The sequence below is a fragment of the Cavia porcellus genome, unplaced genomic scaffold, assembly GCF_034190915.1.
Source record: "Cavia porcellus strain 051 isolate PalLab524CR breed Dunkin Hartley unplaced genomic scaffold, mCavPor4.1 scaffold_10, whole genome shotgun sequence".
NCBI classification, from domain to species: domain Eukaryota; kingdom Metazoa; phylum Chordata; class Mammalia; order Rodentia; family Caviidae; genus Cavia; species Cavia porcellus.
This window is the reverse complement of record NW_026947493.1, coordinates 33603599-33624974: the sequence shown is the minus strand read 5'-3', so window position 1 is coordinate 33624974 and position 21376 is coordinate 33603599. Positions and strand designations below refer to the sequence as shown.

The 21376-nt window shown below is 40.9% G+C and overlaps 1 protein-coding gene across 9 annotated transcripts in view; it reads left to right on the top strand.

Moving 5' to 3' along the window:
• Dcp1a (decapping mRNA 1A) overlaps window positions 1–21376 on the top strand; it is a 64072-nt gene that overhangs the window by 30662 nt on the left and 12034 nt on the right. For all 9 annotated transcript variants that reach the window (XR_010050125.1, XM_013143869.3, XM_063257281.1 and 6 more), the window contains 3 exons: window positions 1180–1318; window positions 6994–7107; window positions 17009–17767. Coding sequence is in view for 8 of the 9 variants with exons in the window: in XM_013143869.3 (XP_012999323.1) it covers window positions 1180–1318; window positions 6994–7107; window positions 17009–17767 (1012 nt within the window). In the remaining variant the exon portion in view is untranslated. The remainder of the gene's footprint in view (window positions 1–1179; window positions 1319–6993; window positions 7108–17008; window positions 17768–21376) is intronic.

The window sequence follows — 21376 nt, the reverse complement described above, 5'->3', positions numbered from 1 at the left end:
ACAAAATACCCAACACCTAAAATGAAGGAAGGAAATGTTTATTTAGTTCACTGTTTGTGGAGGTTTAAGGTCCATAATCAGCTGGCTCCAAAGCAGGGTGGCATGGCACCAGGACAACACTTCAAGGCAGCAGCAGTAAGAACCCTGGCTCCCTGCTGAGTCTCTTAGTTAAACTTCTAAACTTGCCAAGTTACGCAGTGTATCAACCTTAATACACACTTAGTACTGTGATGTATCCCTGTAATTTAGGCACCTTGGAGGCTGAGGCATGAGGCTTACAAGTTCCAAGCTAGCCTATACAGTTTACCCAGACCCTATTTTAAAAAATGAGAAGAGCTAGGAATATAACTCAGTACTCCTGGGTTCAGTCTCTAATAGTCCCAAAAAAAAAAAAATGATTTGAAAACCCCAGCCCTATCAGTGGCATTCTTTTTTTTTTTTTTTTTTTTTTTTTTTTTGGTCTTTTTTGAGACAGGGTCTCGCTATGCAGTTCAAGCTGGCCTTGAGCTCACTTTGTAGTTCAGGTTGGTCTCAAACTCGCAACAATCCTCTTACCTTAGCCTCCCGAGTGCTGGGATTACAGGCATGAGCCACCACGCCTGGCTCATCAGTGGCATTCTTAAACTGAAATTTCCTTGCTTTATGGATTTTCAAGTGAAGAACTGGCATAAGCTAATACCAGTCAAAATAGAGTGCATCCTCGGGCATCCTGGTGCACACCTCTAATCCCAGTACTCAGGAACCTGAGAGTGTGAGGCCAGCGTAGGCTTATGAGTTCAAGACCAGTCTGAACTACATAGGAAGACCCTGTCTGAAGAAAAGTGAAATAAAGTGCATTCCCATAAACACCCTGAGCTCAGTTACCTACTTAGTGATTCTTAAAGAAAAAAGGGAGGTCTTTGTTTGACTGTGAGCTACCTGTAGGAGATATTTAGCAGAGTTTTTATTGTGCCTACTTCCACCACCACTAGAAAGGAAGGTAAAACATACTGGTTGGTGATACTGTGAATGAGATGGTAAGACTGTAAGTTGTGTTTCAGTGCAGTTACTGGGACCAATGTTACTATTTGCAAAGGCAGTATCATCATTTCAAACCCTTGTGTGTCCCTGGACTCCATAAAGGTTCTTGGATTAGACTGTCAGAAGAAGCCTTTCTTAACCCTGGTTTTCCTCCTCTAGTGTGGTAGAAGAGGAGACACGGCGATCCCAGCAAGCTGCTCGAGATAAACAGAGTCCCAGCCAGGCCAATGGCTGCAGTGACCATAGGCCTATTGACATCCTGGAAATGCTGAGTAGAGCCAAGGATGAGTACGAGAGGGTAAGACCGTCTTGAGTACTGGATACCAGTAGGAGGCCTGCAAAAAGCTAATGAGTCCAACTGAGACTGTCACCTCGGCAGCTGGCAATAATTGGTTCAAAACTAAGCGTGTTTGTAACTGCAAGCCTCAAAGATGCTTGTTTGGACAGAAATTTTTCAAATTTTTTTAAATTCCTGTAATCAAAGAACATTATTTTGGAAGAAATTGGGGTCAGAGGGTAGAAGTTGAACCACAACAGATAGTTCTAGAAAAGCTTCATACCCCTTCTTCCTTCTGCTATCTGTTAGGATGTTAAATGGTCTTGAGGATTTAAGTAGGTTTTGAAAAGTATTCTGATAATTTGCATCTCATGATACAAATGTACATAGGCAGTAATTGATAGTGAGTAAGGACCCTTCACTAGGCATAGTTTTAATTTTGCCCAAATGTGAAGCTCTTTTGAGATTGTTTCATCTCTTCTGCTTTGCATTTTACCTTTTTCTTTTTTAACTTTTTTCTTTTTTATTTTAAAAAAACAAAACAAATAATACAGAATTTCAGAAAAAACAGAAATCAACACTGGTTGATATATTGCATATTGTTATCTTAAAAATAGTTGTTCAGTTTACAAGATCTAGGCATTAAAATGCATTGTACCTTTTAATGGATAGAATTTGCCCTTACAAATTGAGTAAAATGGCAGTGGTAGGACATTAATTAAATCTTTCAACACAGATATGAAATGCGCACTATATACAACACAGTAGACATTCTCTGACTGTGTCTCAAACCTTCTAGCTGTGAAACTGTCTTGGCTTTTCCTTGGCATCAGTACCACAAAGCCTCATGTTTCCCTGGAGTGAAACCTGAAAATTCTAGTACTGCATTTTATTACAGCAGAATTACAGTTGTTAGTTTTTCACTAAAAATTGAGAAGTGCTTTCTTTTCATTTCTATTTGTCTTCACCTCACTAAAACTTTAATAAGCAATGTGAGAAACCACTATTTTAAGACATGTTTCCCAAACAATTCTGCTAAAACACTGGCTTCTGGGTTATTAATAAATGATCTTTGAAAAAAGGTTCAAATTGGTCAGACGAGTCTAAGAAATATTGTTAACATGTCTTCTCCTCACATCCCCTTAGAGTTTTATGAGTCTCAGAACTTAAAGGTCCTACAGTAGAATAGGCAATACTGTTAATTCTCAGATCAGTTTCACTATAGAACTATTTTGTACCTGCTGCACTGTTAATGTCTCAAGAATCTTGGAATTAAGACAACAAAGTGAAAAAAAATGTTCTGGAAAGTAGTTTCCTCTAAAAATAGCTATACTCACCATAAGTTATAATGAACTATATTTGGTTTTTGTGTGGGGGGGGGTGTTTTTTTTTTTGTTTTTTTTTTTTTTAATTGGTACAGGGGATCGAACTCACGACCGCCTACTTGCAAGGCAGGTGCTTATGCCGCTGAGCTAAATCCCAGCCCCTATAATGAACTATATATAAAGTCTATGGAAAATAGTGGAAAAGCAGTGATCTCCATTATAAATTTATTGATTCATAGGATGTGAGGATAACTTTCAAGAGTCATATTTTAGATTTAAAGGTTGCCTTAGGGCCACAGATATAGCTCAGTGACACAAGTGCCTGCCTCACAAATACAAAGCCGTGAGTTCGATCACCAGTACCAAAAAAAATTAAAAATAAAGATTGGGGGCTGGGAATTTAGCTCAGTGGAGTAGGTACCTGCCTGACAAGCATGAGGTCGTGAGTTTGGTATGCGTACCAAGTAAATAAATAGATAAATAAGTAAAGATTGCCTTAAAGGTTGGGAATGTAGTTCGCTAGTGGAGCACCTGCCTAAGATGCTTGAGGTTCTGGGTTTGATCCCCAGCACTCCAAAAAAGAGTCTCCAAACCCCTTCTCCTATCCTTAGTAAAGTCTGGGTCATTGTTTTACTTCTTGAAGCCTTTCGCTGTTCACTGCCCCTGGCAATGACTGCATCAAGGTTCCCCGTAATACAGAATCTATGGGTGCCGGACAGTAGGGGAGATACCCAAAACAGTCTGGCTTATTCCCCAGTCGCAAAAGAAAGAAGCAAGCAGGCCTTATTCTTGGCCTGTTTTGTTTGGTATTTTGTTTTTAATGCTGGAGTGAAACTCAGGGCCTTATACATCCTGAGCATATGCTCTACTACTGAGCTACACTCAGCCCCATGGCCCTACTTTTTGTACACAAAGCTTTACAGGAACTGTGGCATTAAGTGTACTGTCTAAAAGTCTAGTATAAGTTCTAGTTATATCATCAAAGGATTAAATAGAGCATAATCATTTCTGTGGTAAAGAATTTTTTTTTTTTTTTTTTTTTTTTTTTTTTTTTTGGTACCAGGGAGCAAACTCATGATCTTGCACTTGACAGGCAGGTCAAATCCCTGGCCCAAGAAAATTCTTAAAAAGAAAAAATTCCTCCACAGTATGAAATAAATCATTATCTAAGGTTAGATTGAACTGGAACCTTTGAGAATTTAATCTTTTTTTTTTTTTTTTTTTTTTTTTTTTGAGACAGAGTCTCACTGTGTGCTTTGGACTGGCCTTGAGCTCACTTTGTAGCCCAGGCTGGTCCTCAATTCATAATGATCCTCATGCCTCAGCCTTCCAAATGATGGGATTACAGGCATGCACCACCACACCAGGCTGAGGATTTCATCTTTGACATTTGCTTTATAATATAGGCTATTCTAAAAACTCTATAAGGAGGTATAGCTTTCTTGTTTTTATTAATATAATACATATTTGCAGTACGTAATGTTACATTCATTGTGGGAAGTAAGTACATGTACCCAAGATGTAGCTTTTATTTTAGGGATTTTTGAGAGGGTGGTTTTTGAGATAAGGCCAGCTTTGAATGTACTGTGTTGGCTCAGGCTGACCTCAAACTCACAGGGCTCCTGCTGCCTCATCCCTGCTAGGCATAGCTTTCTTATTTTCTTGTCTGCACTTGGCCTTTTTATTGACAGTAACTGTTCATCTCAGAGTCACGTGAGACTTCATTAGGTAGTGTGAAAAGTTTTTTTAAAAAGAACTGTGATGTTAATATCTGTATATTTTTCATTCTGTACTTTATACAAACAGTACCCTAGATTTCTCTGATTCCTTCCATTAAGAACTTAGCAATACAGCATAGGAGCTGGGTCTTTGTATGCACCATTAACTTTTTCCTAAAATAAACTGCTTGAAATGAATTCATTGGATCAAAGAATTTTGAAATTTTTTAAAAAATTTTTACCAAGTATTGTAAAATTACCCTCCAACAAGTTTTTCTGAGGTTGTATATTTCTCCTAAGTGTTACAAATGCTGAATGTCATCAAGACATGAAACAAAACTTCAACAGAGGCCTTACACAAGAATCAAAAATAGATAAAATTCTTAAGAACATTTATTGAAACACATCATAACAATGTAAGCCCATCTTCAGGCAGACTCAAATGCCTGAAGAGCCAGGAAGGCCGCGGTAGTGTATAAAACAGGCCAAGGTGGAATTGAGGTGGACTGAGAGCCTGGTTCCTTTGTGAGAGGGTCAGCTAGAGCTCAGCCCCAAACAGTGGTCTCCAGATGACCTGATGTTGCCAGATCATCCAGGCCCCCTCTAGAAATGACAAGTCTGAGTTTTATAGTGGGTTTAATATTTCTGAGCAGCGTTATACCTTTTGTTTTAAGAGCTTGTTACATGGGTTGGGGCTTAACTGTGCTAGAGCTCTTGCATATCATCCATAAGGCCCTAAGTTCAACTTCAAGTATATCACACCAAAAAAATACTGTAATTTTTGAAAAATAAGAACTTGTTATGAATAATATTTTGAGTTTATATTTTCTGTAATATACAGTAGTATTCAGTTCATGAACTTAACTTTTTCCACAATTCTGGTTGCAAACAAAAATGGATGAGAACTGAATCAAATTCAGTGGTCAGATTTAATATTGACCTTATGAGGAAATTTCTTTCTTTTCTTTTTTTTTTTTTTTAACCACTATGCTAAGAATGAGGAAATTTCTAAACATTCAGTTCTAAACATTCTCTGATACATTTGTTACTGGTAGTCATGATGCTAGCACAAGCACCTGCCTAGCCATGTGTGAGGTCATGAGTTAGATCCCCAGTACCAAAAAAAAAAAAAAAAAAATAGTCACGTTAGAAGATTTTTTTTTTTTTTTTTTTTCTTTTTTGAGACAGGGTCTCGCTATGCGGCTTAGGCTGGCCATGAGCTCACTTTGTAGCCCAGGCTGGTCTCGAACTCACAACAATCCTCCCACCTCAGCCTCCCAAGTGCTGGGATTACAGGCGTGAGCCACCAAGCCAGGCACATGTTAGAAGATTAGAGTCATTCATAGGCTTTCACAGACTGTTTCACCCTTACTCAAATGGATAATTAAGTCATCTGAGTAGAAGAAATGTATATTATCCATTCATTTAACAATTGAGTGCCTATTCCTATGCTAAACATGTATCTTCTTATGTGTATCTTTAGTCTGTGTCTGAAGTTAAGAGCTGCTTTTATTTTTTCTTTTTCCCTACAGTCATCTGTTTTGACATGGATGGTACTCACCAGATACTGAATCATAGCTCAGATATAAGTGAAGTTTCCAAAAATTTGTAACTCCATGTCTTTTTCCCGTTTTGGCTTTTTCAAGACAGTCTCACTATATAGTTCAGGCTGGCTTGATCTCTTGTAGTGATCCTCCTGCTTTACCCTCTGGAGTACTGGAATCGCAGGTGTGTGCCACCACTCCTGTTGTCCATGTCTGTCTGGTAATCATTTTAAAAATAAGAATATTTTCATTAGGGGCTGGGGATTTAGCTCAGCGGCATAAGCGCCTGCCTTGCAAGCAGGCAGTCGTGAGTTCCATCCCTGGTACCGATAAAAAAAAAAAAAAAAAAGGAATATTTTCATTTTTAGTATCACGCAAGTTAGAACTTAATGATGTTCAAACAGTTGAATGTTAAAATACAAACACAAAAATAAACCTGAACCTAAGTGTAACATCTTACATAAAAATCAACTCAAACTGTAGCACAGATCTAAATGTAAAATATTTTCTAAATGTAAAACTTTCAGAAAAAAACTATATGTATCAGGCAGAAATACCAACAAAAAAGATTTAACCATTAATACCATTCATTAGTTGGACAAATCTCAGAGACATTAGGCTATGTGAAAGAAGCTAGCATTCTGCTTGTATTCCATTTATATACTTTTCAAAAAAGCAAAATATAGCAACAGAACGCTAGTTGCCAGAAGTAGGCAGAGAACCTAACTACAATGAGATATCACCGGGAGCTTTTTGAGATGACAGAACTGTTCCTGACTGTGGAGATGGTGCACAAATAGAATGATACAGCACTTTTAATTTAATTTTATCATATGTTGACTTAAAACATACAAGAGAACACATAGTAGAGTAATACCATTGACTTTTCCTTTAAAAAGCTGTAAAAAAATAATTGTCTAAAGTTAGGTACTCAGCTTTATAGTAATTTTATCATTAAATTATTTACATGGGAATTCAGAGCAAAGTTTTGTAGGATTTTTGCTTGTTTTTTTACCATAGCATTTCTAATAACCTCAAATGCTGTTTTGTGAGCCAAGTAATAGCAGTTTTTTCTACATAATATACTGTCTCTTATTTCTGTTTTTAAGGCTCAGATGGGCGACTCAAATATCTCCAGCCCTGGGTTACAGCCAAGCACTCAGCTTTTCAATCTAGGAAGCACTGAAACTCTAGAAGAGACGTCCTCTGGATCACAAGATAAGGTTTGTATAGTTAAAGCCCTAGCTTTGTCCAGAGTAACAAAACAAAGAGTAACATTTTATAAGGGTTTTAATTACAATACAAATTTAACTTTTCACAGATCTGTCAGGGTCTTATTGTAGCAATATAATGACATCCATTCAGGTCATTCCCCTGATACACATAACTTTTTTTTTTTTTTTTTTTTAAGCAAAACAGAAAAAAAGGATAGAAATGATACAGAATTTTAAAAAAAATTAGGAAATTAACACTAGTTAATAGTTATTAACACTAGTTAATATATTGTACATTGTTATCTCAGAACTAGTTGTTGAGTTTACCAAATCTAGATACAAAGATGATCAATCAATGACAGTGCAAACTGTTCTTTTTGATGAACCAAGAGAGATTAGTAGTGTAGCTATCTATATAGTGAGTTTTCCCCCTCAAATAAAGGACCTTAGCGGGTAAACAGGAACAGCAGTGAACTCCCCAGCTGTAGGACCTTAGTGAGTCTGACAAGGGTGTAGGTGAGCCCTTCCTCCACACAGAGAACATCAGCTGGGTTGAGGAGAGTGCCAGCAAGGCCACCCCAACCTAGAGGTAATCAAAAGGCCCTACGAGACACCCAGTGATGCAGTAAGTTCCCAGCAGAGGTACACACTAGCCCAGTAGATCTGGTGCCTTGTAACGACCTAAAGCCGTAGTAACAATAGAAGCTAAAAATTGGCTTACAGTCAATAATCCTAGGCTATTCAGCTTAGGAAGAATATAGGACTCGCCCAACAGGCCCTGCAGGAGGAATACACATAACTGTTTCATCTGGATTTTGCAGTAGTCTCCTATCTGTTATCCCAGCTCTTTTTGCCCTTGCTGCCACCATCCTTGGTCACAGCCCAGCAGTCAAGGTAATCCTCATAACACACGTTTCTTTCCACTGCTTAAAACCTTGCAGTGAGCAGGATATGGTTCTTCACACCTGTAATCCCAGCTAATGCAGAGGCTGAGAGGCTGAGCCAGAAAGATCAAGACTTGGTGACCAGCCATGGAGACTAGTGAGACAGTCCAAAATAAAGGGGTAGGAACATAGCCCAGTGATAAGAGTATTCCTAGGTTCAGGCACAGTACCACCAAAAGAAAAACCTCCAGTGGAGTCCTGTATTGCTCAAATAAAAGCCAAAGTTTAGGCAGTAGCCTGCAAGGTCCTACCTGATCTGAAACATGTTATCTGTGGCTTAATCTTCGTCTTTGCCTTGCTCACTTGGCCGCAGATTCCTTTTCTTTCTTGCCTCGCCTTAAATGTACCAGACACACTCCTGCATTAGGACTTTCACAGATTTTTGCTCTTGTTCCCTTTGCCTGCTATACTTTCCTCCCGGGCATGCTTTGTTCCCTTTTTTTCTTGTGATCTCAAATGTCTTCCATTTAGCTCAAGGTCCTTTCCAACTACCCTATTTAAAATAACCCTCCCAAGGCCAGAGATTTAGCTCAGTGGCTTAAGCGTCTGCCTGGCAAGCATTAGGTCATGAGTTTGATGACCTAAAAATAACCCTCCCAGGCCAGGTATAATGGTATACACCTGGAATCCTAGTACTCGGGAGGCTGAGATAGGAGGATCAATGCAAGTTTGAGGCCAGCCTAGGCTACAAAGGGAGTTCAAGGTCAGCCCTAACTGCCTAGTGAAACCCTGTCTCTAATAGACAAATAAATATTTTTTAAAAACCTTCTCCATCCCTTATTCTCCTGCTTGCTTTATTTTCTCTTTAAAAGTCATGAGCTAACATGTTTATTTTTCTTCTTTATTCACTCTTGTTTCACACTCTATGGGGCAGGTAGTTTTATCTCCCTGTTCAGTGCTGTATCTTTAACATATAGCATTATAAATGTTTGTTTTTCTTTATAATCGTGATCTAATAAAGCAGTAGACAGCAAGTAAAACCCATAGATTTTTTTAAAGTTCAAATTTCTGTGTAGTTATAAGAAATAATACAAAAAGATCCAGTAACCCACATCCCCTGTTTTCTATTGGTAACATCTCAGTATAATATCACATCCGGAGTATTGACGCAATCCACTTTTACTCGTACTCTTGTGTGTGCGTTCCATTCGGTGTACTTCTGTCTCATGGGTATGTCTGTGTTTTCACAACCAGTCAAGCACTGTGGTTGCCATTTTGTAATCATATTAACTTTCTGCCTTACTCTGTGCTTCCTTCCCCCACCCCCATTTTTAAGCCCTGGCAACCACTCATCTGTTTTCCAGTTTGATGTTACCATTCCAAGAATGTTATATAAATAGGAGTACAAAATACAAAATTGTTTTGAGATTGTCTTTTTTCATTCAGTATAATTCTTGGGAATTCACTGAAGCTATTGTATATGTTGAGTTAGTTTCTTTTAATTGCTAAGTATTATTAGATGATATAGAAGTACAGATTGAGTATCCCCTTAACTGTAATGGTTGGGACCAAAAGTCTTTCAGGCTTTAGATTTTTTTTTTTTTTTTTTTTTTTTTTTTTTCAGATTTTGGAATATTTGCCATATATATGAGATATCTTGGGGCTGGAACTCAAATCCAAAGCAGAAAATAATGCATGTTTTGTAATACCTTATAATACACATAGCCTGAGGGTAATTCAATACACTATTTTTAATGTGCCTGTGTTCTGATGGTGACCTGTTACGTTGTACCACATCCTGACTTTGTATCAGTACTCAAAAGCATTTGGACTTTGGAGCATTTCAGGTCTTGGATTTTTAGACTAGAAAACCAGAGTTTCTTGAACCATTTTTGGCAGTTCAGTTAGTTATTAAAAGACATTTGGGTTGTTTTCAGTTTTTTGGCTATTGTAAATAAATCCTATTTTTGAGTAGATTTTTGTTAACATGTATTAATTTTACATGTTAATGAGATTCATTGTGCTATCTCAGTACCTACATACGTGAACTGATGAATCCAGCTTCTCTTTATCTTCTCCGTCTCCCCACCCCTGTTTTCCAGGGTTTTATAGGATATAAATTTCCATTTCTCTAGGATACATGCTCACAAGTCCAAACATTGGATCATTTAATAATTGTATGTTTTAGTTTAATAAGAAACTGCCAGCAGGGCATGATAGCACATGCCTGCAATCCCAGCACTCTGGGCTGCTGATATAGAAGGATCACAGGTTCAAGTCCAACATGAGCAATTCGGCAAGATCTGTCTCAAAACTGAAAATAGAAAAAGAGCTAGGGATGTAGCTCAGTGTGAAGGCCCTGGGTTCAGTCCCATACCCCCTGAAAGGAAGAAATAAGAGAGAGGAGAGAAAAAAAGAAACAGAAACTGCAATGTATCCATAGTAATTTTTAGGTATTTAGATAATAATTAATTTAAACCTGATTTTATATACCACAGTTCCTTGATGCTTATTTGGATTTAGGATCTTGACAATGAAGCATGCATTAAATAAGGTTTTCTTACAAATTTAATTTTTAGAAGAAACTTTAAAAAAGGAATAAGAAAAATTGAAAGCCAGGTTTGTAGACTTACTTTACTCTTATCAGTCAGTGGGCCTATTACTTCCTCTTTCCTTTTTGAACCTTGAGGTAAAGGATTCTTAGACTGCCTCACCCAGAGATACAATGCAAGTTAGGAAACCTAAACAAAGAAAAGGACTAGGAAAAATGCTTTGAGAATCATAAAGCACTGTCCATTGAAAGTTGGAAGATTAGTGTAACAAGCTATTAATGCTCTCGGCTTTGCAACAACAGTGCCAGTGATCTATGGACTAAGAATTTCAAATGGATATTCAAGAAGATATACCCTCTAATTCAGATAGTGCTGATGGTGTTATTCCTTCAGGTCTCATGTGCTTCTAAAATTCCACTTTTTAGACCAAAGTAGAAAATTCTCATAAAATACTGATACCTGGTATTGTCAGAACCCATGGGATTGCCTAAAAGTAGGCCAAGTCCATAATCACCATTTACACACAGTACATTTGTTTAAACACTGCCATCTAGTGCTGTGAAACAAATGATGCTGTCACACCCTAATAGTATTAAGTTCTATTTCAGTTTCAAGTTGGCTTATTATAATCCCCTCAGGGTATTTCCGTAGTGTGTAATTTGCTTCCTGTGGTCAAGCCCAGGTATATTTTACCATGGAGTTTTTCCATGCCATCCTGCCTGATTATGCCTTTCCTTAAAACAAAAATATTGTTGGCATTTCAACAGAATGGCCCCAGTGTGCTGTAATTTTCAAAGTATATTGATTTGTATATAGAATAGAATGTGATTGTTAAGGTACTGTATAATGTGCATAAATGAAGAGGAACCACAGTTGTTTCTAGCACTTTTTCTCCCCTAGTACTAGAGTTTCACACTGAGCTGTACCCTCAGTACTTTTTTATTTTTCACCTTGAGACAGGGTCTCTCTAAGTTGCTCAGGCTAGTCTCAAACTTTATACTCTCCTACCTCACCCTCCCAGAGTGCTAGGATTACAGACCTGTACTGTCACACCTGGTTCCTAGGAGTTTGTCAAGCAATCTTGGTCCATTTTGTTCTAAACATAAATGTGTGTTACAAAGTGATTAGCCCTGTTCAAAAACAGACAAAAAGTTGAATACAGGCTGTGGATGTAACTCAGCAGTAGGGTGTTTGCTAGCATACACAAGGCCCTAGGTTCGGTTCCCTGCGGGGAGAGGGGAAGATAAACATTTTTCCAAATAAGTTATACAAATGGCCAGTATGCACATGAAAAGATGCACAGTATTAATCATTAGAGATAAGCAAAAAGTCAGATGTACCACATATCTATTAGGATGGCTGGTACCCGTAGAAAGGAAAATTGCAAATGTTGGCAGGGATGTGAAGAAATTAGAATTCTGTTGGGATTGCTCATGACAAGTGCACCCTTTCTGAAAGATGCTTTGGTAGTACCTTGAAAAGTGAAACTGAAGAGCTGGGATGTAGCTCAGTGGTAAAGCACTTGCCTAACATGTGCAAAGCCCTGGGTTTGGGTCCCAGAGCAGGAAGCGTAGAATTAACCATGTGATCATTGTCATACACAGAAGAACTGAAAACAAGGACTCAAACATACTTTTGTACCGCTGTGCACAGCAACATTACTTACAATGGTCAAAAGGTAGAAATAACTCATGTCTGTCGACAGATAGATGGATAAACAGCATGTGATTCTTATGTAGGGTAGATTACTCAGCCACAAAAAATAATGAAATTGTGCTATATAGTACAAAATGGATGAACCTTGAAAACATGTGAAATGAAATAAGCCCAGTGGGTCACAAAAATAATGTGTGATTCACTTTTATGTGGTCCCTAGAATATGCACATTCATAGAAGAAGAAAGTAGAACAAAGGCTACCAGGGGTTGAAGAGACTGGAAGGGGAGATGAGTTATTTAATAGATATAGAATTGTTGGGGCTGGGGATTTAGCTCAGCAGCATAAGTGCTTGCCTTGCAAGTGCACAGTCGTGAGTTCGATCCCTGGTACCGACAAAAAAAAAAAAAATAATTGGTATAGAGTTGTCAGGATCCTGAAAAAGCCCTAGAAATACATCGTCGTGGTGGTTGTTACATAATATCGTGAGTATACAGAATACTGAATGCCACTTAAATAGCAAATTTTACATGTCTTCTACCTGATTTGGTTTGGGGTGGGGTGGGGTGGTTTGATACGGAGTTCTGCCATATTGTCAGGCAGGCCTCAAACTCCTAGACCCAAGTGATCCTCTTACCTCATCTTCCCAAGTAGCTAGGATTACCGGCACACACTACCACACCACATGTGCCGAATTTTTCCTTACATGGAGAAAAGCCAGACAGATTATCAATAAATATATATGATCCGGGGTTCCAAAAGTGAGTAAACCCCCATGTTTACCACAGGAAGTGAAACGTGCACTTGGCTACAGTTGTGCAGCCCCAACAGAGGCGACTTTCCCAAGAGGGAATTCGTTGTCTCTTTTGACGTAGACAAGGAATGTTTTTGTTTTTACGTTTTTTTGAGACAAGAGTCTCACTATGCAGTTCAACCTGGCCTTGAACTTTGTAGCCCTGGCTGGTCTCAAACTACCTCAGAAAGATGTGATAAATTTTTTGGGTTGTTTTTGTGTTTTGATGGGAAATTTGAGTTGTGTTTTATTTTGTTTTGTTTTGCTCAAGACAGGGTCTTGCTGTATAATCCAGGCTGCCCTGAAACTTGTGGTATATCTAAACACAAAAAGTTACCTTGATTGCTATTAAGACTGTAACTGGGCATTGTGGCACATACCTCTAATCCTAGCACTTTGGGAAATTGCGGCATGAATATCAGACTCAAGCCCAGCCTGGGCAATTTAGTAACTTAGCAAGAGCTTGTCTCAAAATGAAAGGGCAGGGGAGCACTCAATGTGAAGACTGTGAGTTCAGTTCCCAGTACCGTGGGGGTAAGGGGAGCTTGTCTGTAGTTGGACTGGGAGTGTAGCTCAGTCATATAGCATTAATCTGGCATACATGAGACCCTGGGTTCAAACCCCAGCACCAAACTATTTATAAAAAAAGACTTTGTAATACTTTGTGATCGTAACAGATTTCAACTTAGTGAAAGCTTGTTGGGCGTTAGACATTACATTGAAAATTTGATTTCCACAGCAGCTATATGAAATATTTGTCACCATTTGTGCCCATTCTGCAGATTAGTAACTAAATAGAAAAAATACAGACCCTTACCTGTCCACAGCTAAGAACTGATATTTTTGATGTAGACTATGCACTCCAGTTTTTTCAGAAGTGAAATAGGAGAAAATCCAACCATATAAAATCTTTAGCTTTTTACACCCATAGTTTGTAATTAGTTATTGGCGCTGCTTTATAGCTGAAGTGAGATTCTGAATCTGAAAAATCCTTTAAAGTGTTAGAAGGTGTTATGACAGATAAGTCTTACTATCTTACTTACTACAGCATTATTAGTGAGCCTGAATTTGTCACTTGAAAGTTTCGTAAACAAAAGCTTCTTGTCATGTTAGCTTGCCAAGATCTAGTATGTTAGCTCTTTAATATTAGCAAAATTCTCTTTATTGAATACTTTGAAAATGGTTTGATATGAAACTACAGGTTTTTTTTTTTTAATCTTTTTTCGTTTTTATCGGTACCAGGGCTCGAAATCACTACTGCACACTTGCAAGGCAGGTGCTTATGCCACTGAGCTAAATCCCCAGCCCTGAAACTACAGTTTTTACAATTGAAAGACTCTTCTGCCTCTTCTTCCCCCACATTCATTTCATATCACCTGCATTTTGCTCAGACCTACCCTGTTACCTCTCATCTGAAAGATGACACTGTCCTTACACTGGAGAAAAAGCAAAAAATGACTCTTAACATGGGAACCCCCTGCATCATCAGTCTTGGCTGTTGGCCTTCTTCTCCTTAACTGAGGGGATCCATTACCCAGTGCGCTCCCTCTTTCCGCATGCTAACCCCCAGCCCCGGGAGACTTTAGGGACAGAGCATTGTTGGGTCTGGCTCATGATACCATTTTGGAGATAGGCATACTCAGGAGGAAGGAGACCAAGGATCAGGGATAAATGAGAAAGACAGCCCCTGCCTTGGAGGAATTTACTTTCTATTGTGGATATTACAAGTATTAACATTAAGCAAGTGCTGCTGTGTGCTGGGTTCCATGCATTCCACTTCCCACCAGCCCTCCCTGCTTCACAGCAGAGCTGAGACTGAGAAATCAGTGACTCCCCAGACTACACTGCCAGAAAGAAACAGAGCCAGGCAGTATCCATGCTGCTCAAGGCCTGCCTCTCCATGTTTGGTGGATGCTAATGCTTTGTCTCTATAATGTCTTGAGGAATTGCCTTTGCCCTTGGAACTACTGTGACCATTTTTGTCTTTTAATCATTTCCAAATCAAGGCCAGGGATACAGCTCAGCAGCATAAGCACCTTCCTGACAAGTGCAAGGTCCTGAGTTTGATTCTTGGTACCAAAGAAACACTAATAATTTTGAAGTCAACTCCAAGTTCCAAACATCCCACAAGAGCTCAAATGTGTTCCCATTCCACCTCAGTTTCCCTTCTCCAGCCAGAAGGCCTTTCTTGGACTTGCCTGTCTGCATAGTGGCACCATATCTAGGATACAGATACCAGGGTATGGTTTTACCTCCACTTATCAGCTCCCTAGCCTCTGATTCCTTCCATTTTAACTCCTCAGTTCTCATCTTCTCTGATAGGACCTTAGTCCAGATGCTTCTCAGTCTTATCCTCCCAGTCTGTCTGTCTGTGGCCAGTAAAGTATGCATTCTAATATAAACCTGAATGGCTCATTTCCCCCAATTTTCCCCCTCTATCGTATTAATACAGCCGAGATTCCCAGTGTGTTTCAACAAACTCTGCAGTACTTCTCTCTTCCTTTGTCATATCTCTGCCAAGCCTCTCCAGCCAGTTCCCCTCACCCCTCAGTTCCTTCCTTCCATCCATGGGCCCCTGCAGCTCTGCCTCACAGCTGCCCATTGGACCAAGTTGTCCTTGCATCCTCTCCACCTCATAATGAGAGCACACTGCCTGGCACCTGTTGAACTTGGTGATTTATCAGATGCTTAAAACAAAAACATTTGCCCAGAAAAAAACTGAGCTTATTTTCCTGTAGAAATAGGATCAGACTGGGCCCAGTGGTGGTATACACCTGTAATCCCAGCATTCAGAAGACTGAGGCAGGAGGATTGTTGGGAGTTCAAGGACAGCCTGGGCTATGAAGTGAGCCCAAGGCCAGCCTGAACTGCATAGTGAGACCCTGTGTCAAAAAGACTAAATAAATAAGATCATACCATAATGCTGTCACATGAAACTTGAAGTACAGGGAGCTTTAGGGCTTTACAGACCTTTCTGACTCCCTGAAACCATGTCTTTTATTGCATTTTTCAATATGAGCATACTCTAAAAATTAAGTACATATTTGAAGAGTGAAACAATAAAAAATTGTGTTTTTGAAGTACTTAGGTATTCCTCCCACAGAACGGAAGCTCCGTGAGGAGGTGTGTTGTTACTCCCTGCTCATTTAGCCTGGGCTCAAGTTAGAGCAGGACCTGGTAACCTGAGTACTCAGGAAATGTAAGTTAAGTGATAGATATGGAAATACTGCTTGAAGGACCAAAGAAAAGCTCAGAAGGGGAGAAACACATATTTTTCCTTTGAATGTTGCCAGTGGCCAGCCATAGTGGTGTACACCTGTAATCCCAGCTTCTTGGAGGCTGAGGTAAGAGTATTGTGAATTTGAGGCTAACCCCGGAACATAGCAAGATTTCACCTCAAAAAACAGTAATAGTTAAAAGGGTGTTAATTAGCTAATGCACTGAAATAATACATAAATTTAAAATGTGCAGATTTGAATTCTTAGGTTTTTGTAGTACTGGAGATCAAAACCAAAGCTTCATTCATGCTAGGCAAGTGCTATACTGTGAAACTACATGCCCAGCCCCACCACATGTCTTTTTAAGTTTTTATTTTATGACAGGGCCTCACTAACTTGCTCAAACTTGCAGTGTACTTAGGTCTCCCAAATAACAGATTACAGGCATACAGCTCTACACCCATTAATACTTTACTTTCTTAAGGATTCTGTGATTTGGGATAAGAAGGGCGAAAGTTATGCTATTAATTAAATTTACTGATATTTGGAACCCAGTCCCTGAGGTACCATCATAGCTTTTTGTCAGGAACAATAAAAATACATAAATCATTTGAGCTGGGTGTGCTAGAACACACCTGTAATTACAGTTACTTGGGAGATTGAGGTAGAAGGATCATAAGTTTGAGGTCAACCTGGGCAATTTAGCAGGACACTAACAAAAAATAAAAGGACTTTTGGTTGATGGGGAAGTTTGGCTACACTGATTTCTAGAGACTTCCTTCACTGGGTGGTTTGATTTGTTCTTCAGTCTGCTCCATCTGGACATAAACATCTGACAGTGGAAGAATTGTTTGGAACTTCTTTGCCAAAAGAACAACCAGCAGTTATGGGTCTGGATTCAGAAGAAGTAGAGAAGCTCGCAGGAGATGCCACCCAGAAAGAGCCCAGCTCGTTCCTACCATTTCCCTTTGAGCATTCTGGAGAAGCCGCTCAGTTGGAAAACCTAAGTGTCCATTCAGCTGCTCACCACACAGTCCAACCTGAAGTCTCTACTCCGGTGCTCATCACTCCAGCTTCAATCACACAGTCTAGTGAAAGGCATGCTCCAAGCTACACGAGCCCATTGAGCCCCGTTCTCAGTCCCACTCTGCCACCTGAAGCTGCTACTACACAGGTTGCCCCTGCATTACCTCGAAATAGCACTATGATGCCTGCAATGAAAACCACACCTAGGCAGAGGTCTCCACTGTTGAACCAGCCAATCCAGGAGCTAAGCCACAGCAGTCTAATTGCCAGCCAGAGCCCCTTCAGGGCCCCACTGAGTATGACAAACACAGCTGGCACACCCCTCCCAAGTGTTGATCTTCTGCAGAAACTCAGGTTGACTTCACAGCATGACCAAATACAGACACAGCCACTTGGGAAAGGTGCTGTAGCACCCAGCTTTCCTCCAGCAGCTGGCCAGCTGGCCACACCCGAGAGCTTCATAGAGCCTCCCCCGAAGACAGCAGCCGCCAGAACAGTGGCCTCTGCCTCCCTGAGCAACATGGTGCTTGCTCCCCTTCAGGTAATGTCAGAAGGGGTGGGGGGATAAGATGACAGAACTGTGATGATGTGAAGTGTGTGGAGACAAGGGTGCTTGTTAGCTTTCAGTCATGACAGGGTACCTAAGAAAATCAGCTAAAGGAGGAAAGATTTAAGTTTTTGATTTAGTTTCTGAGATTTCAGTCTGTGATCATGTCTCCATTGTTTTGGGGCCTGTGGTGAAACAGCATCATGACAGCAGGGTGTGGTAGAGCAGAGTTGGTCACCTCGGTGGTTGGGAGGCAGAGAGAAGAACAAGGAAGGGTCAGACAAAATACACCTTCCCAGGGCGTACCTTACCCCAGTGCCCTGTGTACTAGCTTCAACTAGACTATACCTCCTACAGCTTCTGCCATCTCCTAATAGTTCAGTCAGCTCTGAACTCCAGTGGATTAATCCACTGATAAGATCAAAGCCTTCACAATCCAGTCCCTTCCCAAAAGCCTGCCTCCAAGAATTGCTGCACTGGGGACCAGACCTTCAACACGAGCCTTTAGAGGAATCCTAGATATAAATCATGGTCTAGATCCAAATCAGGGTGGTAAGAAACTCTATATGAATTAATCATAGTTGGTGAGAGTATAGTTCAGTTCACTTAGGATTATTGCAGCTGATGGAAGCTGAGAAACTATTTTCCTAGCCAGGTATTCGTTTTAGTTTTGTCTGTGTCTCACATTTCTAGGAGTCCTCATTTGTCTCGAGGCTAGATTCAGATTATTCCAAGCTAAGGGCGTTCCCATCTTCTTTAGCACTCTTACATGCCTGTGTTGTGGCAGCAGTGACATAAGAGCATCCCGATGCAGAGCTGAGGGGTCAGCAAAGCGTCCTGACAAAGCCAGTGTATTGGCGGCAGCCTGAAGACTCAGTTGCTGATTACACCTCTTTCCCTAGTGTTGGGAGCATTCAAGGCAAGAGTAGTGTGTGCAGCAGGATGGGGAGCTCAGCAGCCTAGGCAGCTGAACAACTTGGCGAGACTCTCGGTCAGAATTAAAAGACTGAGGATGCAGATCAGTGTGACAGCCCAGGGTTCAGTCCCCAGCACTGCAAAAAAAGAGACTGGGGCTGGGGATGTGGCTCAGTGGTAGAACTCTTGCCTTTTATTCACAAGGCTCCCGGGTTCAATCCCTAGCACCACGAAAAAAAGGAAAAAAAGTCAGGGGAATGAGGGCACCCACTGTGCTTTTCTGGGCAGGTCATAAGAGGTGGTCCTGCTCAGTTAAGGTTGATCCCTCTCTTCTCCTGTACCAGTCCCTTACTTGGTTCTGTGTGTCACCTCCCTTCTTACTGGCCCCTGGCACCTTACTGTGGTGAGGTGCTCAGTGACTGGGGCCCCTGTCAGCCAAGGCTTGGCGGGGATGGCAAAGACCTTGTCCTGTTGCCACCAGACAGAGCTGACCACACGTCCTGGCTAGGAGAGCTCCTTGTCTAAGCATCCTCAGTTTGCCCTGCTATTGGACAAAGTCACTAGTTCCCACCACTCATGGTATCTTTAGCCCTCTTTGTCAAAGTCCTGCTTTGAACTGAAATGCACAAGGAAATCTTTGGTGGAGCCTGTCTTCAGGCAGTGTAGTCCAAGGAAGGGTCAGCTGTTCACAGAAGATACAAGGCTGTGCCACTAGGCCTGGCTGAGATCACAGTGGCTTTAGGAACAGGGGTTTGCCAGCACCTGCAGACCTGTGTAGCCATGAGGACCTTGATGGGAGCCTCAGAGAGATGTGAGGCCCAGACTCAGTCATTCCAGAGCTCCCAGAGATGACCTTGGGGGTGTGACTGAGGGTGCAGCCCCTCAGCCAGGTAGTGGGATAGCATATGCAGAACCCTGGAGATGAGAAAGCATTTGGCCAATTTAGAAAACTATAGCAAGAGAACTAAGCACAAAGCCCAGTGGTAGTGTTTGTCTACCATGGCAAGGTCCTGGGTTCAATCCCCAGCATTAAAAATACAAAACAGGAAATCACGGTGAGATAGGTATGTTGTAGAAAGGAGTGAAGCCGGTATTGGGAGGTGAATGCGACTGGAGTTGGGTTTAAGGAATCTGAGCTTCATTCTCAGCCCTGGGACGTTTTTGGTGTGTTGTGAGAAAAGAACAGCCTTCCGAGAAAGAGGTTGCAGCAGTCTAAGCTTAACCTGGCTCAGGCTTAAATTGGAGAACGTGGACAGGTACACAGTAAATGGTGAAGAGAGTAAAAAGAAAGTTGTCTTTCACCATAATGCATAAATTTGCTGAGCTTACAAATGAGAAAATCAACTAACAGTGACACACAAAAGTGACACACAGAAGACCACAGACTGAAAGGGAATGGAACCTGCTACTCTAAAACACTAGTGGGTAACCAGGCGTGGTGGCGCCTGCCTCCAGTCACATCTCTCAGGAAACTTGAGTCAGGCGGATCACCTTGAGTTTGAGGATAGTCTGCACTACATTGTGAGATACTGTCTCAAAAAAAGAAAAAGTAAAATAAAAGTGGTTGCCTTTAGGATGTGAGTCTTGTGCCCTTCAGTGGTAATGGAAATCATCCCCGGTCCCAGCCTTAACACTTTACCAGCTTATATAGAATAACCCATCAGAATGACTGCATTGCAGCTGTGGTGATGCAGGCCTGTAGTTCTGGCCCTCTAGGAGGCACAAGTAAGAGGACCGCAAATTCAAGCCCAGCCTGGACAGCATAGTGGCTCAGCAACTCTGTCTTCAAAACAGAAAATTTTAAAAGACCTGGGACTGTAGCTTAGTGAGAAGGCCATGGGTTCACCTCCCAAGAGGGAAGGAGGGAGGATAGACTACATATATTGTTTCTTAGTTAATGGGATATTTTCATTTCTTTGACATGTTGGATAGAAAGAAAACTTAATGTCCTGATTTCATTATTCCATTGTCACATTCCAGTCTTTTTCTGCAGCGTAAAAAAGAAAACATTGTGTTTAACAGATGGCTGTCATGTCCCCAAAATGTTCCTATGACTGCCTGAGTTCTGAAAGTACAACCAGGAATCCTGATCCAAATCCTCTGCAGGTTCTGGCTTCCAGGATAACACCCTGCTCTTGGGTGCCTCCTGGCAGGAATCACTCACTTGCCTGTAATTTTTTACATATGTGACAACAGCTAATTGTAGGACCTGTGCTTTATTGAATTCTCGTATTTTGCTCTACAAATTCTTTCTCTCCAGTGAATGAGGACAGAATGAGCATGTGGAGTGCGGCTGTGGTGAATACTGTTCAGTGCCACCCAGATTTAAGTCACTTGATTGAAAGAAGTTAGACTGAGCTTGGGGTGCAGCTCAGCAGGAGAACACCGGTGTGAGGCCCTGAATACGATCCCAGCACACAAAAATATGTGTCAGGCAACCAAGATCTGTCTTCTGTACCCAGCAGCAAAACCGATTGTCCTTAGCTCTTAGGAGAAACTCAGGTTTCAGCTTTTTCTCTAGACACAGCTCTGCCCACACCCCTTTTGCAAGGAAACTGAGCAAAGCCTGCCCAAGTCCTCATGGTGGAGTAGAGTGATTGGTTGCATTGTCCGAAGTTCCTGTCAGCCTTTTCCCTGAACAGCCCAGGCACTACTGGTTAATATCTAAACTGTTCCTTATCACCCCAG